This window comes from Staurois parvus, unplaced genomic scaffold, assembly GCF_062004578.1.
Source record: "Staurois parvus isolate SC_StPar_1 unplaced genomic scaffold, SC_StPar_1.0 ptg001880l, whole genome shotgun sequence".
Lineage (NCBI taxonomy): Eukaryota > Metazoa > Chordata > Amphibia > Anura > Ranidae > Staurois > Staurois parvus.
Window position 1 is genome coordinate 111,111 of NW_028319676.1, and position 18,528 is coordinate 129,638.

The 18,528-nt window shown below is 43.7% G+C and overlaps 1 protein-coding gene across 1 annotated transcript in view; it reads right to left on the minus strand.

Moving 5' to 3' along the window:
- LOC149433898 (polycystin-1-like protein 2) overlaps positions 1-18,528 on the minus strand; it is a 54,456-nt gene that overhangs the window by 16,424 nt on the left and 19,504 nt on the right. Inside the window, exons 8-14 of the mRNA XM_089664310.1 lie at positions 13,040-13,207; positions 12,108-12,226; positions 9,279-9,402; positions 7,678-7,806; positions 5,190-5,388; positions 2,505-2,686; positions 1,067-1,297 (exon numbers count right to left, since the gene is read on the minus strand). Coding sequence (XP_089520436.1) covers positions 1,067-1,297; positions 2,505-2,686; positions 5,190-5,388; positions 7,678-7,806; positions 9,279-9,402; positions 12,108-12,226; positions 13,040-13,207 — 1,152 coding nt within the window. The remainder of the gene's footprint in view (positions 1-1,066; positions 1,298-2,504; positions 2,687-5,189; positions 5,389-7,677; positions 7,807-9,278; positions 9,403-12,107; positions 12,227-13,039; positions 13,208-18,528) is intronic.

The following is an 18,528-nucleotide window of genomic DNA, read 5'->3' on the forward strand; positions in this document are numbered from 1 at the left end:
ATAAACTCAAAGATAGTAGTTTAAAGGGGAGCTTCAGCCAAAGTTGACCTCTAGTTTTGGACAGGGTGGGGAAAGGTTATATATTCTAGCAGGTTTTATTGCTCTCTATTCCCTTTTGGGAACATTCATTTCCTTTCCCAACACACATACATTTTCTGTCCTGGACATACAACAGGTAATGACAGAACATCTATGCAAAGTGAGGGGAAATCCCACCTTGTACAGTTGTCAATGGAACATGTCCCCATTGGGAGGTTTCTTGCCATATTCTATTCCGGTAGCAGATAAAAAACTGGAACTGTGCAGAGATCTGGTGCACGTAGTGTTTGTTTGGTGTTAAAGATTGTGCTAGGGATCAGGTTAGGGGGTTTTCATCAGTGTTCAGATTTAGGGGTTTAGCTGAAATTATGTGATGGGGCAAAGCGGAACTAAACTCTCGCATATACTCACCTGCACCTTCCAGCAATGTGGCACTTACATCCCTCACCAGCCACTGTCATCTTCTCCACAAGTGCTGGGTTTTTGGCCTCCTGATTGGTTAGTCAGGGATGACATCATCCCGCACATGTGCATGGAAGCCAGGAGTTCTGGCACAGCCAGAGTGTGCCCAGAATGCAGGCTGAGCTTCTTAGGAGCACAGAGATAAAGAGATGACATCTATGAGGGAGATTTACTAAACCTGAAGGGTGCAAAATCTGGTGCAGTTCTGCATAGAAACCAATCCGTTTCTAACTTCAGCTTGTTCAATTAGGCTTTGGCAATGAAACTTAGAAGCTGATTCTGTGCAGAAGTGCACCTGATTTTGCACCCTCCAGTTTTAGTAAATAACCACCCATGGGTCCAAAAAAAAAAGCAACGTAGTAAAACAGCAAAGTTTTATTTAAAAATTCTCTTAGCATGTTGATGGAGGGAAACCAAGGACAGTAAAATACAAGCAGCTCAAACTTGAGCTTAAGTGCTAGGAATGGGTTTGGGGTCAAGGTCAATGCTTTAAAGCTTTGCTCCAAAAGCTACCTGCACAGGACTCCTGGTGTCCAAAACAATAGGAATGTGTAAGTAAAATTACCTGCACCAGGTCCCTGAGGTCCTTCCGTCTTGCCCATAGAACACCAATAATGTAGCAAAAGTAGAAGCATGCCAGCAATATGACAATGACAGGATTCTCTGAGATATGAGAAAAATATTCTGCTGTACGGGTGACATCGATCTGTACTGGGAGCACCAGGAATGAACTCCCAAAGTACGAGAGGTGATTGCAGAGACACTGGACTACTTCTGTGGTGGTCTCGGGGCCAACCTACAACGCACACAGAAGCAGAGAGGAATAAGTTAGCTGGTTGAGGATTCGGGTCCAACAAAAAAAAATTGGGCAAAATATTAGGTAAATGTAAAAGTCAACTATAGGTAAGCCGGCATCAGGACCTGCTCCTACCAAAATGTCAAGGACTCCAGTAGGAGATATTTCTGTAAAAGTTACTAGTTTATCCCATCTAGTATCTAGTATCCCATCAAAACTTCACTTGCTCGGTGCATTTGCTCAGAGCTTGTGATGGCTCTGAGGAAGGGGGTACGTCCCCCGAAACATGTCAGCTTGCCGATCAGGAGGTGCATTGGCTCAGGAGACACTCCACCACACTACAATGGAGCTACTCTTGTTGTGATACAGTGCTTGCATTTTGTTTCCTCTTTTGTGAGTATAAATTTGTCTCAAGTGTGTATAACAATAAATCTTTTGGTTGTGCACTCGGCGTTTGCACTCTCCTGATTGTTTTTCCTACAGTTATCTGCTAGATTCCCCTATCTGAGGAGAGCTGCACCGGTGGAGCATTCCAGTTGAAGATATACTATTGGCTCCTACCAGGGGCAGACTGACATCTCATGGGGCCCCTGTTCAATAAGGTATCATGGGGCTCCTGTGTCCTCGCTCACACTCAAACCACACCCAAAAAAGCCTATGAAAAGTATTAGTGGCATCTCATGGGGCCTCCTACTGACCCCGGGCCCTCGGGCAGTGCCAGAATGGACAGTCCGCCCCTGGTTCCTACTGTTCACACATCGATGAGATTTTGTAGAGGTCCTCTGAGCGCTGGGGGTATTTGTCTGTTATTTTGCACTACCACACCCACCTACCAAGAACGCACAATTCTGAAGCATCATAGCCAAGCGAAGAAAAATTTTTTTTTTTTAAGGAGAAATCAGCAATGGCAAAGTACTTCTGACTCTAAGAATCAAGAGGCTCAGCACATAAATCTTCATTATGACCTCAATGAAAGAATTAGAGACCAAAACTACCTTGACTGCATGACTCCAACAGAGTCTTCAAGGCATTAGGGAAACTGACAGGTGATTAGCATTTAAGTATGTATGGAGCATATTTATTTGAAGCAGTCTATGAAGTCACACTCCAGTTTGGCTGTTAAGTGGGGACACGCCATGCTAACAATGTAACAATGTGTCACATAGCTATTTATGTGTGTAATCTCAGCCGGGCCGTAAGTTGGTACCTTGCAGCCGTCAGATTTCCACTTCTGAAGGTTCGAATTCCAGTAAGCGCAATTTGCTGAAAAAGTAGAGACGCCAAACCGAAGGTTGTTTACCGTGGAACCATTGGAGGGGGCCACAAGGAATATCTGTTTAGCCGTGGGATCAGAGAACATTTCTGAAGTCACCATCCATGTGTGGGAGTCTAGAGAAGAGGATGGCTACGTATCAACGGTATACATCACACATAGGAGACATAAATATAGATACTCTATCTATTCAGCATCAATGATATATATTATCTGATACTATAGCAAAAATTAGGATTTTTGGTTCACCTGTAAGATCCATTTATTGGAGTACATCAAAGGACACAGAGCACTTCATCTTTAGCTATGCTGTCTTTTTCAGCTGTATGGACACTGGCCAAAAAGGGCAGGAATCCCCACCCAACCATCACCCCTCTGAGCTCAGCTAAGCCTCAGGTTTGGAGCAAGCAATGAGGAAACAATGGGAGAGATTATGGTGTCCTGTGATATATTCTGAGAAAAGAATTGTTGCACTACCCCTGTAGGAGCTGCTGGTAGATTGGGTTCTCTGTTGTTCTGCCTCAACTCTGAGAACAACCCTAGCTCCACTGACACACCAGGGTAGGCAAATGGATACTGCACTGCTGCTGGGAGAACAAATATAGAGAACCCGCACACAACAAAGGTTCAGTATCAAAAAGCAAACATCAGTCTGGTTTGTAGTAAATGAACTCAATATATTGTAATGGGTTGCAGTAAATAGCAGCATGCACATAAATGAGTGACTAAAGAATTAGGCCAATCACAGTTCACTAGACAATGTGGAGTTCTATGTAGCTAAATTGGTGATAATTCACAAAATCAGCAATAAGTAGTGGCGTTAGAAATTAGTAACAGCAATGATAATCAATACCACGGTAACTCCTCTGTAAACAGTTGGCTATATCCACTTTAGAGTGTACTCTTTATAAATGGCAGTAATGAAATTAAAAATTGTAAAACTCCCTAAAGAGGTACCTTTTACTATGGACAATAGGCAAAGTTCTTGTGAAGCAGCTATCTAAGTGAGCAGTCTTTCGCCCTAGTTCTTCAGTTGGCTAGCGTTGGGGCCCAGTCTTTACGGTGAAGCACCTGAGTAAAGTCTGCTTGTAGTAGTAAATAATGCTGCTATGTAGAAGGCCAGTCCCTATATGCTCACTATCTGCTAGCTGCAACAGGTCAATGGCAGCAGGGTCCTCTCACCAGTCCCAGCGATACAGCAACCGGGCTCTCACTGTTCAGATGATAGCTGCCTGGAAAGACTCTGGTCCTCAGCACACAGAAAATACAACTCTCTCTTCCCTTATACCCAATTCACATTGAGAATTGTAGTCCAAAGGTCCTTAGATTGCCATTGTAAAATTTCTTTCCTGAACTTCATCTCTCATGATTCAATGCTGCCAACCATCCAGCTGCAGCCATGACCCTGTTATCACTGTTTCCACCCAAGGATGTTTATAAATACGGACAATGGATCAGAACCAGTTAAAGCAATGCTGACAGAAACAATTGCACCGCGTACAGTATGTGCATGGCTTTACGTTAAATTGGTACACACATATTACAGGTTCCTTTTTTTGTTTTGGAAAATAACAAACATGCTGTACTTACCTAATGTGTGCAGTGGCTTTGCACAGAGCAGCCTGGATTCTTTTCTCGGGTCCCCCGTAGGCTCTCCTGGTTCCTGTCGGGTGCCCCCACAGCAAGCAGTTTGCTATGGGGACACCCACTGCTCCGTGTGTCCATTCACATATGACCTTGACCCCGCCCCCTCTCTCCTCATTGGCTGATTGACTGTGACTGACAGCAGCAGGAGCCAATGGCTCCCACTTGCTGTCTCAGCCAATGATGAGGCCAAGGCTGTTGTTCACATTGCTGGATCGCGATGAGGATTAGGTAAGTATTGCTTTAAAATAAGTCAAGGAAATTACTCCTCCCCACCCTTGCCTATGCAGATGTTGCTCCTCCAAAGATATCTTCCTCTCTAGCTCCTCATCACCTCCTCCCGTGCTCGCCTCCAGGACTCCTCCAGAGCCTCTCCCATCCTCTGGAACTCTCTACTACAGTATGTCTGGTCAGCCGCCACCCTGTCTGCCTTTAGGCGATCTTTGAAAACTCACTTCTTCAGGGAAGCCTACCCCACCTCCACCTAATAACTGAACTTGAATCACCTCCACCAGATCATCCCCCGCAGCTATCACCTTTTGTATCACCTCCCCCTTCCTTTAGATTGTAAGCTCCACGAGCCGGTCCCTCATATTCCTTCTGTACTGAACTATATTGTAATTGTACTGTCTCCCGTTATATTGTAAAGCGCTGAGCAAACTGTTGGCACCATAAATCCTGTATAATAATAATAATCATTTTAGTCAGAGACAGGCAGCCTGAAGGCAAACAGCTTCTGCTCTGTATTCTGTTTAGAATAACTATAATGCCCTCTGTGGCATTAGTGTTAGGTATGTACCTTGTGTTCAATGTTTATTTGTAAAACAAAGATATTATATTTAAAAAAAAAAAAAGTTGAACACATAAGCTATACATTTAAAAAATAATAATAAAAAAAAGACATCAAACTGTTAGAATTTGCTATCACTTAGCCACAGCAAGTGCAATATACAGTATATTTGAAGCAGTTGCTACCTGTGTCACTGGTCTGAGTTACGCGTGCTTTTGGCACTAATTTCTTCACTTGGTATAGATCCAGGTCCACCCCATGGTTTACAGACACGATAATAACCAAAGTGCTGCCCGCTGTGGGGGCCATCAGAGACAGTTGTAAAGCTTTGTCTGTAGTCGTCTGCATGTCTGTTGCGTTAGTCGGACTTTGAGGGAGAAAGAGCTGCCATCAGAAAAAGAGCATTAGTAAAATAAAATGACAAGAACATCATTTAGGCTAGGTTCATATATGTGCGGATGGTGCCGCTGCTGATCCACACAAAATCCGTGCAGCGGCACCACCCACACAGAAGAATGCGGACCCGCGGGTGGGTGCCATTAATTCTAATGGCATGTCGCCCGCACTGGAAATCACAACCGCACTGGGAACTGAGGTTCCTGTGCGGGCTGCGGTTTCCAAAGAAATGCAGGGACTTCTTCCCTGCGTGTCCCAGGGCACGGGAGTCCATTCAAATGAATAGGCTCTCATGCCCACGCAAAACGCGCCCCAGAGGAACGCACATATGTGAAACAGGGCTTAAAGAGGAATCCAACTCTGGAGGCTGTGCATAAAAATTGGTGGGCAGTAGGCTAGTCATCAGTACTGCCTGTGGTGTCCCTGCAGCTGGTTTTACCCATTACTGTCTTACCATTCCTTGTTCTGCATTGTGTCTCTGCATGGAGGTGGCCATCTTGGTAGAGGCAGGGCTTTACTTCCTTATGCCAGCTCCTCCAGCAAGGAGAACACTGATCCAAGTATAGTAGTAACATCACCAAATCTCACTCCAGATCTCCTCAGACCTGCAGTCAGGGGCAGCAGTTAAATTTTACACTGCATATTTTTTTTTTAGGTCAGTTCTATTTGAACGAAACACTGTTAACCTCCCATTTGGGAAAGAGGGGCAATGTCTGCAAACAACCCATCTACTCCTACCCAGCAAGCTGTACTATCCCATCCACACTTCCTTGTCACCCTCTACTTCAAGAGTCCACCCTAGGTATGCTCCAGTGTTGGATGGTCTTGAAGATCACTTGAGTGGATGATTTCACTGCTTCACCCCCGTGACAGTGAGGTTGATTTACTATAGGCAACTCTGCACTTTGCAAGTGAATTGCACTCTACATGGGAATTTGCTCCAGAGCTTAATAAATAAGGGGAAGCTTCACTACCCAATCACATACTAGGAAAATTAAAAAAAAAAACTGCATTTTTGCTTGCACATGATTGGATGATGGAAGTCAGCAGAGATTCTCCTCATTTTTTTTTTATTGAAAAGGAGTACATAAACAAATACTGTAAAAGGGCAAGTAACAATCATTCAGAGGAATACATGTAGTGGCATACATCACATATATAGAGCAATCACAGTCAGAACAAACATATGAGAGCCCATTGAGTCAGAACAAACATATGAAAGCCTATTGCTGGGGATAACCAATGACATAACAATCGACATCTTGCAAAGTAAAAGTAAATGAGAAAAAAAAAACAAAACAAAAGGTTTTTTTTTAAACATAAAAATAGAAAGGAAAAAGACAACAACAACTACTGCAGACGAGTACCCAAGCCTTATCTTAGCAATGAGTTAGCCGTTATGTCTCACATTTGCAAAAGTCTATTCATTATCAACCCTGAAGGGGCCAGTCTGGGCGTATCTAACCAGCTCTGCCAAATAGGCTTAAATTTACACAAAGCGTTACGGTGACGGTAGGTAAGTTATTCCCTCAAAAGGAGAGAATTAACATCTTCCACCCATCGTTTCTTAGTAGGTATCGTACTAGACAGCCAATATCTAGCTATTAGTTTTCTCGCCAGATACAAGAGACGTTCAACCATTATATATGTACCCGGGGGATATAAGTCAGGATCTAAGATTCTCATCATTAACTAAGCTCTGAATCAACATGGACATGGACAAGATAAGCAACAAAATGGCTCCAGGTCCATGGTCATTGGCCAAGTACAACAACTGGAGCCAGGCCGAGGGGGAGGCAAAAAAGGCAACTGCAATGGAAGCTTCAACATAAAAGGCATAACCTGCTACCTCTGAAGAAGTTTGCAGCTCATTGATGGGTGCATTTTGGCCTTTTTCCTTTGGAGGATAGAGGACCTGGTCTGAGCACTGATGACAACAAACCTGGAAGTTTGCTTTGGAGGATAGAAGACCTGGTCTGACACTGATGACAACAAACCTTGAAGTTTGCTTTGCAGGATAGAGGACCTGGTCTTAGCACTGATGACAACAAACCTGGAAGTTTGCTTTGGAGGATAGAGGACCTGGTCTTAGCATTGATGACAACAAACCTGGAAGTTTGCTTTGCGGGATAGAGGACCTGGTGTGAGCACTGATGACAACAAACCTGGAAGTTTGCTTTGGAGGATAGAGGACCTGGTCTGAGCACTGATGACAACAAACCTGGAAGTTTGCTTTGGAGGATAGAGGACCTGGTCTTAGCACTGATGACAACAAACCTGGAAGTTATCTGTTAAATTGTGTACACCGATCTCTTTACTCTCTGAGAGGATGGACAGGCCAATGACGTTTCCGGTGACATTGAAAGAAGAGTCTGCAATAAAGGGGTTCGTTGTAAAACTCATCATCTGCAAAGAAAAAAAATGACATTTATTATCCCTCACAGTATGAGATAACTTGAACTTATCAAATGTTCATATTTAAATTGAAAGCATGCAAATGGACAGCGTTACCATTAGAGGTCTAGGCAGGGCTACTGTTAGAAACTTTGGGGTCCCGTGCAGCCTACCTGACCGGTGAATAAGTTTTTTTTTACCATTTTATTTTTCTTATTTTTTTACATTTTTTAACAGCCCTGTTGGAGGAGCTTTAGTGAAATAGACCCCTGATATCTCACTTTTGAGACAGAGAGAGATTGAGGTCACAGATTCCTCAATCCCTTTGCTTGCAGCCCCAGCCGCACTGCAAAATGAATGAACATGAGGCGCTCTGTACGGAGGCTAACTGTTCATTCATAAACTGAAGCATAAACACAGGTTACTATGTTTCAGTTAGGAATGAACACAGTAACTGATCTGTATTGATCATTCACTGTGTTCATTCAGGAATGGAAGAGGCTTGCAAGAACTGACAGTCAGCAAAAGGGAGAAGTGGAGAAGCCATAAGGGAAGGGTGATTGATGTGGTGGGGGCAATTACTGGAACCAATGTTGAGGAGTTTTAGGGCCAATCTCTAAAACCAATCCCCTATGGCTCCCCCTGCAGCAGCTGAAGGCCAGTGGAAGAGAGAGCAGGAGAAGCAGGCTGGGCTGCAGGGGGAGCCACAGGGGATCGGTTTTTAGGATTGTCACCCACCGCGCCAATTACCTGTCCATGAACCCCTTCCCCTTTTCTATCAGCTGCCTGAGCACCTCGATTGAACTGATGGGGCCCTGGCCCCTTATAGGAGGGATGGTGCTAGCCCCTTGTTGGTGAGCTCTTACTAGGTATGCCACACAAGCCTGCTACCTGGACTGGGTCACTCGGTGATATGAAGCAAGTATAAGTGGGTATGATACCTAGCTGAATATAGATCGCACCCTACTTTCGGTATAAAGATCTCTACAGTTAACTCTTGCTACGTCCAGTTGGTGGCCCACACAGGACTACCCCCTACTCGCTTTTCCCTTCCCCTCCTGCCCTGTCCATCCCAGGCCAGTACCCTCTCCAGTTCCAGAAATAAAATTAATATATCAATTAGCTAGCCCCTCATGTTACATAGTTTTCATCATTTTAAAGGAGATTTCACAGTAAATCTGGAGCCTGTATGGCCAGATAAATAAAGTATTAAAGTGGATGTTCAGTAACTTTACAAGGGTAATTTTTTGCTGCTGCTCAGATTGGAGGTGTCTGTCCTAGAGTTGCCACCTCATCCCTTTAAAACCAAACACATATGAATTACACAGGTTGTGCGGCTAATATATTGCAGATAAGGCACTAAGTGAGTTTAATTATCACCAAAATCAGCTACAGAATCTGTGTAATTCATATGTGTTCCGGTTTAAAGGGATGAGGTGGCAACCCCAATCTGTCCTCTGTTGTTTCTTCCCTATTCCCCTCACCTGAATTTGAATAGAAGGCATTTGTGACAGCAATGACTGTAATGACGACTGAGACGAGAAAACCACTTTCTCCGACTGGCCAGGAAAAGACAAGGTCTTGCTACCAATCTTCGAGGAATTCACGCTGGTGGGGAAACACAAGGTTATCAATCAGAGGCGGACTGACAACTCATGGGGCCCCAGGTAATAGGGGATCATGGGGCACCTGTGTCCTTGCCCAAACTCAAAAAAGCCTATGAAAAAGGTACCAGGGGCATCTCATGGGGCCCCCTACTGATTCCGGGCCCTCGGGCAGTGCCCGAGTTTCCAAATGGTCAGTCCGCCCGTTATCAATGATGGTCAGTTTATTGTCCATTAATGATAGCCAGCTTATTGTTCATTAATGATGGTCAGTTTGTTGTCCATTTATGATAGTCAGCTTATTTCCAATTAATGATGGTCAGCTTGTTGTCCATTTATGATGGTCAGCTTGTTATCCATTAATGATGGTCAGATTTTTGTCTATTCATGATAGTCAGCTTATTGTTCATTAATGATGGTCAGCTTGTTGTCCAATAATGATGGTCAGCTTGTTGTCCATTAATGATGGTTGGCTTATTGTCCAATAACGATGGTCAAGTTGTTGTCCGTTAATGATGATCAGCTTGTTGTCCATTAATGATGGTCAGCTTGTTGTCCATTAATGATGGTCAGCTTGTTGTCTATTTATGATAGTCAGCTTATTGTTCATTAATGATGGTCAGCTTGTTGTCTATTTATGATAGTCAGCTTATTGTTCATTAATGATGGTCAGCTTGTTGTCCATTAATGATGGTCAGCTTGTTGTCCAATAATGATGGTCAGATTGTTGTCCATTAATGATGGTTGGCTTATTGTCCAATAACGATGGTCAAGTTGTTGTCCGTTAATGATGATCAGCTTGTTGTCCATTAATGATGGTCAGCTTGTTGTCCATTAATGATGGTCAGCTTGTTGTCTATTTATGATAGTCAGCTTATTGTTCATTAATGATGGTCAGCTTGTTGTCTATTTATGATAGTCAGCTTATTGTTCATTAATGATGGTCAGCTTGTTGTCCATTAATGATGGTCAGCTTGTTGTCCAATAATGATGGTCAGCTTGTTGTCCATTAATGATGACCAGATTTTTGTCTATTCATGATAGTCAGCTTATTGTTCATTAATGATGGTCAGCTTGTTGCCCATTAATGATGGTCAACTTGTTGTCCATTAATGATGGTCAACTTTTTGTCCAATATTGATGGTCAGCTTGTTGTCCATTAATGATGGTCAACTTGTTGTCCAATAATGATGGTCAGCTTGTTGTCCATTAATGATGGTTGGCTTATTGTCCAATAACGATGGTCAAGTTGTTGTCCGTTAATGATGATCAGCTTGTTGTCCATTAATGATGGTCAGCTTGTTGTCCATTAATGATGGTCAGCTTATTATCCATTAATGATGGTCACCTCGTTGTCCATTAATGATAGTCAGCTTGTTGTCCAATAATGATGGTCAGCTTGTTGTCCATTAATGATGGTCAGCTTGTTGTCCATTAATGATGGTCAGCTTGTTGTCTATTTATGATAGTCAGCTTATTGTTCATTAATGATGGTCAGCTTGTTGTCCATTAATGATGGTCAGCTTGTTGTCCATTAATGATGGTCAGCTTGTTGTCCAATAATGATGGTCAGCTTGTTGTCCATTAATGATGGTCAGCTTGTTGTCCATTAATGATGGTCAGTTTGTTGTCCATTAATGATGGTAAGCTTTTTGTCTGTTTATGATAGTCAGTTTATTGTTGATTAATGATGGCCAGCTTGTTGCCCATTAATGATGGTCAGCTTGTTGTCCATTAATGATGGTCAACTTGTTGTCCAATAATGATGGTCAGCTTGTTGCCCATTAATGATGGTCGGCTTATTGTCCAATAACGATGGTCAAGTTGTTGTCCGTTAATGATGATCAGCTTGTTGTCCATTAATGATGGTCAGCTTGTTGTCCATTAATGATGGTCAGCTTATTGTCCAATAACGATGGTCAGGTTGTTGTCCGTTAATGATGGTCAGCTTGTTGTCCATTAATGATGGTCAGCTTGTTATCCATTAATGATGGTCACCTTGTTGTCCATTAATGATGGTCAGCTTGTTATCCATTAATGATGGTCAGCTTGTTGTCCATTAATGATGGTCACCTTGTTGTCCATTAATGATGGTCACCTTGTTGTCCATTAATGATGGTCAACTTTTTGTCCAATATTGATGGTCAGCTTGTTGTCCATTAATGATGGTCAACTTGTTGTCCAATAATGATGGTCAGCTTGTTGTCCATTAATGATGGTCGGCTTATTGTCCAATAACGATGGTCAAGTTGTTGTCCGTTAATGATGATCAGCTTGTTGTCCATTAATGATGGTCAGCTTGTTGTCCATTAATGATGGTCAGCTTATTGTCCAATAACGATGGTCAGGTTGTTGTCCGTTAATGATGGTCAGCTTGTTGTCCATTAATGATGGTCAGCTTGTTATCCATTAATGATGGTCACCTTGTTGTCCATTAATGATGGTCAGCTTGTTATCCATTAATGATGGTCAGCTTGTTGTCCATTAATGATGGTCACCTTGTTGTCCATTAATGATGGTGAGCTTGTTGTCCATTAATTGTGGTCAGCTTGTTGTCCATTAATGATGGTCACCTTGTTGTCCATTAATGTGGGCCAGCGTGTTGTCCATTAATTGTGGTCAGCTTATTGTCCACTAATGATGATCAGTATATTGTCTACAACACATGCAACAGATACATTGAATAATAAAGTTTTCATTTTGAATTACCTGTTCAGGAGCATGGAGAACAATGGGGTTTGCAGAATGACTTGTCCAGAAATATTAGCAAGTGTGGCACGCTGAAGGCTATTCAGGATGTCCAAAGCAGAGTCTGTGAATGATTGTATCTAAGGAACAAATTTTTTAATTTTTTTACCCCAAATAAATGATAAAATATTGCTAATACAAGAAAGCCTCTGTCTCAGTGTAATAGGTTATCACACGCTGTATATTTGGTCTATAATATTAAAGCCCAGGTAATACCTCACACCTTTTTATTTCTTTATAGTCCTGTAACCAGAATATTAGCATTTGTGACAGTTTTTTTCATCAGTTAACCACATTCAACAATGAGAAACTTCAAATTACATCTGACAGTTTTACTGAATGCAGGGAGTACAGATATCACTATGCTCCCTGTACTCTGCAAGATGCTGCCTTCTCATACAGCAGCAGCTCTGCCAGTCTCTCCCCTTCGCTGCCCATTCACAGAAGCCTTTGTATTTTGTGAATGGGTTCACTTAATACAAAGCACTCTGTAGTTGGGCAGGAGGAAGGGCAGAGCAGCCGCATACGACATCAGGACCAGGAGGTCCCTAGTGCTCAGTAAAAGTAAAAATTGTAAATTAAAGAGAGAGGGGTGCACTTGGTTGGACTTAACAGCACAGTTTAGAATGTGGCAGACAGCAGTAAATGTGATTGGCGGCTCTTAAAAACGTCTGACATTTTTTTTTAGCAGGCAATCTATATGTTTGAGAAAACATGCAACGGCATATTTGGGAACTCTTATCCTGTATCACAATGAGGGGTTCTCATATTACCAGCTACCAATACAACAATGCCTGGATGGAAAGCTAAAGTGTTGAGCAAGTAGAAGGTGCTCCGTGTATGCAAATCAAGGTACAGTAAAACAAATCAATATCACCTACAGGGGACTTTACCTGTTGTGTGGTCCATGCGATTTGAGAACACGATGACAAAGCAGAACCCACTATGCTGTTTACACCAAAATATATCACATTGCTCAGATTGGTGAATAAACTCGATGATTTGATGTCCGGATTTGTAAGGGTGTCGGTTAACTGATTCAAAAGCGATAATGTATAGTTCTGCAGGCAGAGAAACACAATGTTAGTCTATGTCGTCCTGTAAGCAAGAAAACTTTAAAGTGGCAAAGCCACAGATCCATTCACCGCCCAACCAGCTGTTCACACTTCTCTTCGATTGTTCAATGCATTGCTCCATTTGGCCACCAGAAGCAAAGGAAAATACCTCCGGATTTGAGGATCATGACTTACTACCCTTCCTGCTAAATCACGCCAATCAACTTCAAAATGCTGGTGCTTAGTGATTGGCCATTCAGGCGCTCGGTGTTGTCACATGGTGGAAAAAGAGGAATCCTCAGCCCTGTGTAAGCTCCAAGTCCCAACCCAAAGGGCTTCCTCTCTTCAGTCCTGTTGGATGAATGCAACAGGAAGGTAGGCAGCTGGGACCACTGTTAGATAGAACATGTTGCTTTGCCCTTCAGGAGTACAAAACTGTAGGTGAAGCACAAAAGTGGGTCACATCCATCCCAAATATTGCCAATACTCTGTTTGAATAGACTGTAAAACTGGAGAGTATAAAATCTGATGCAACTCTGCCTAGAAACCAATCAGCTTCCAGGTTTTATTGTCAAAGCTTAATTGAAAAAGGTAACGTTAGAAGCTGATTGGCTCCCATGTACAGCTGCACCAGATTCTGAGTGCTCCAGTTGTTACTAAGTGCTCCAGTTGGGGTGTTACTAAACCCCGGACCCCGCATTCACTATATCTGGTCTCCCAGGACCCTGTATTCACTATATCAGGTCTCTCCGGACCCAGTATTCACTATATCCAGTCTCCCCAGACCCCTCATTCACTATATCTGGTCTCTCCGGACCCTGTATTCACTATATCTGGTCTCTCCGGACCCTGCATTTACTATATCTGGTCTCCCAGGACCCTGTATTCACTATATCTGGTCTCCCCAGACCCTTCATTCACGATATCCACTCTCCCAATACCCTGCATTCACTATATCTGCTCTTCCCAGACCCCGCATTCACTATATCCGCTCTCCCCGGACCCTGCATTCACTATATTCACTCTCCCTGGACCCTGCATTCACTATATCCGCTCTCCCTGGACCCTGCATTCACTATATCCGCTCTCCCCGGACCCTGCATTCACTATATCCGCTCTCCCCGGACCCCGCATTCACTATATCCACTATCCTCGGACCCTGCATTCACTATATCCGCTCACCCCGGACCCCGCATTCACTATATCCATTCTCCGTGGACCCCACATTCACTATATCCACTCTCCCCGGACCCTGCATTCACTATATCTGGTCTCCCCGGACCCCGCATTCACTATATCCGCTCTTACCGGACCCCGCATTCACTATATCCACTCTCCCCGAACCCCGCATTCACTATATCCACTCTCCCCAGACCCTGCATTCACTATATCTGGTCTCCCCGGAACCTGCATTCACTATATCCGCTCTCCCCGGACCCTGCATTCACTATATATCCGCTCTCCACGGATCCTGCATTCACTATATCTGGTCTCCCCGGAACCTGCATTCACTATATCCGCTCTCCCCGGACCCTGCATTCACTATATATCCGCTCTCCACGGACCCCGCATTCACTATATCTGGTCTCCCACAGTACACAGAACATGGAAATGCAAATATTTTAGTAAATATAAACTGCTAAATACCTTTTCTCATCAACAGTATATAGCAGTCTTGTGGCTTCTGTCAGTGTCCAGCAGAGCACTGGTTACAGCTTGTAGGAGGATCAAAGAGCCTTTTTACACAATATGGGGGATTAACCCCTTAGGTTCCACAGTGAGTATAACAAGCATGCTTTACTGCATCTACAGACTGATTGTACTGTTGTGGCTTTAGTAACACTCCATGTATTTACATGTTTTACATACACTATGTAAAAAACATTATTTACATACTGTAGTTACATAGATCCAGTTTGGACCAGTGTAGGTATGTATGTGCCTGGCTCTGGAAGCCGGAAATCAGTGAAGTAGACTCAGCTACTCCAGTGATCTCAACTAACTTCCAGGTCCCGTGCCGAGTAGTTGCCCAGCTGCTTACTGAATATTTAGTAGATGGTTGCTGGCTTGGCATAGGTGCCATTCAGGGAACACTTTGCATTTTCTCAATGAGTGGAAAATGTTTCCTGATTGGACAAGGTGCAAAGACAGGACAGCAATGTCACAATCTCCATCTTGTCCAGTCAGAGAACCCTTTGCATTCACTGAGAAAATGGAAAGTGTTCTCTGAATGGCGCCCTAACCAAGCATGCAACCTCCTGTGTTCATTAAGCAGCAGGGCAGCCATTCGGCATGGGACCCCCAAGCTAGTGGAGATCATGGTATTGCATTATGTAAAAAATTGCCATGCCTGGAATTCAGCTTTAAAGAGATGGATTGGCCACCTTGCACATGCCTGCCACAAATGCAAAGCCAATGCAAACCAAATCTTTCTCCCCAGCTTAGCTCCAGGTAGAAAAAAACATTATTAAATCCAACTATGGATTCATTAAATTCAACTGTAGCACCCACCTAGGTAGCTAGGGGGAGCTAGAGTTCTAATTGTTAGTTGGGAAGGCTGAGTAGCAGCCTGGGTGTGATTTGGGTCAGAACTGAGAGGCTCTCTAGGTCAGATCTCTAGGACTTCCTCCTGGAGAAAGTTCTAGAAACAGTCGGATGGAGGAGGGAGCTGCTGGTCTGCACTCTCAAGGGATCCCAGCCAATCCCCAACAGGAGGCTTGGCATGGGGTCAGGACTGCCCTTAAGAGTGACTGAGCCTGCTCAGTAGCAGGAGAGTTTGGGTGGAAGATGAGGAAGTGAAAGGCTGGAGAGCCTGGGAGGATGCCCAGATGGAGAGGAGCTCACCTACAGGCAGGGAAGCTTGGAAGGAGGAAAGCTCTGGACTTCACCGGCCCCCAGAGTGAGGATAATCCTTGCAGCAGGGAAGGAGCGGCCGAACAAGAAGACCTGGTAGCAGCCACCGACCCATCAGCAGCACAGGAGAAAGACTGAATATACTTGCACCTTGTACATAGCTGCTAAGGAGTTGTCTTTTGTTGTCATTACCCTTGGGCATCCCATACACCCCTTACCCCATCCAAGTTCAATTCCCCTAATAAAACTTTAAAACAAAGCTCAACGACTGGTTATAACTCCATAAGGGAGCCACACGAAAAGTGCCCATAGTGTAGTAGTTTGAGGATGTGCGTGGCACGAAAAGCTTTAGGAGGAGTCAACACGCTCTGACGTCACGCCGCCGGAGCCTCGTGAAGGTCCGGCGGCCATCTTTATCCTTGGTCAGTGCTGCGTTCACTCTGCAATACCGCTATTTTATTACCCTAACTTTTTATAATAACTTCCATGGAATAAAATATTTAAACTACTACACTATGGGCACTTTTTGTGTGGCTCCTTTATGAAGCTATTGAATTACAGAGCCTTCTCATGATCCTGGTCAGGGGTGGACTGACAACTCATGGGGCCTCCGGGCAATAGGGGATCATGGGGCCCCTGTGTCCTTGCCCAAAGTCAAAAAAGCCTATAAAAAAGGTACCAGGGCCATCTCATGGGGCCCCCTCCTGACCCGAGTTTCCAAATGGTCAGTCCGCCCCTGATCTTAGCCCATCCAAGCACCCAGAGGAGGGAATCCCTGCAAGCCCATCCATCCTTAAAAGGGACCTCTGGATGAGCAGACCTTTTACCCAGCCCAAGAAATTCTGCTGTGCTGTTCCATACCTAGAAGGAAGTTTACCATACACCTGGCTTATCCCGCTTCCATAAGTGGACTGCGGTGGATTTAATTATATGCACATATTCAATGTGCATCCTTTGAGTCCGCAATTTTACTATAACTTCCAAGCACAAGCATCCGAGTTCTGCTGGAGTTGGGATCCTGTATTTTTAACATCATTTTATTATTTATGAACTTTTATGAACTTTTTTAAGTTTAATTTGTCACTTTTATTTATTTAGCGCTGCACTTCTTATTTATTGTTTGATAGGTTTTTTATGGTTACCTTAGTGCAAGAGCTGCTTTTTCTTGAGAGCTCACTTTATTTTATACATGTATTATTTTCAAGAAGTGAGAAGTAAAGCACTCTAGAAGTTATACGCTACGGCCTCATGTACACGTGAACCCACCTAGTCGTTACTGTGAACTCTCTTGGCAGCAGAAAACTGCTAAACGCGGCAAAAACAGGCTTAAACGCGGTACTAAGTTGAGCTGCGTTCACCCACATTTAGCGCCTTGGACGTTTATTCATTTGATTGGCAGGAGTATTTTCCATTGGCATGGATAAACGTCCAAGTGCTAAACGCGGCTAGCGCATTTTTGCCCTGTTTAGTGTTTTTTTGGCCAAAACGTTCCTCTTCTGAACGTAGAATAATCGCGTTCAGGAGAGGAACGTTTTGGCCAAAAAACACTAAAGGTGGCAAAAATACACTAGAACAGCAATGGGCAAACTATGGCCCGCAGGCCGTATACGGCCCGGCGGACCTTTTAATCCGGCCCGCGGAGCGTGGCAAACATTGGCTGTCAGAATGTGTGTAGGCGGGGCAGCGTGAGGAACGTGAGGGGAGCTAGGCTCCTCTCACAGTCCGCCCTGAAGACCGGAACGGCGCGGGAACACGGCGAGAGGAACGCGCAGAGCAAAGGTAAGTGAATTGACACAGGGGGGACTTGGCTTACTACTTGGGGGGGAATAGTACTGTGGGGGATGACATACTATATGAGGGATGAATTAATATGGGGGATGAATTAATATGGGGAATGAATTACTATAGGGGGGATGAATTACTATATGGGGGATGAATTACTATGAGGGATGAATTACTATATGGGGGATGAATTACTATGGGGAATTAATTACTATGGGGGATGAATTACTATATGGGGGATGAATTACTATGGGGATGAATTACTATATAGGGGATGAATTACTATAGGGGGGATGAATTACTATATGGGGGATGAATTACTATGGGGGATGAATTACTATGGGGGATGAATTACTATATGGGGGATGAATTACTATATGGGGGATGAATTACTATAGGGGGGATGAATTACTATATGGGGGATGAATTACTATGGGGGATGAATTACTATGGGGGATGAATTACTATATGGGGGATGAATTACTATAAGGGGGATGAATTACTATAGGGGGAATGAATTACTATAGGGGGGATGAATTACTATAGGAGGGGATGAATTACTATATGGGGGATGAATTACTATGGGGAATGAATTACTATGGGGGATGAATTACTATATGGGGGATGAATTACTATGGGGATGAATTACTATATGGGGGATGAATTACTATAGGGGGGATGAATTACTATAT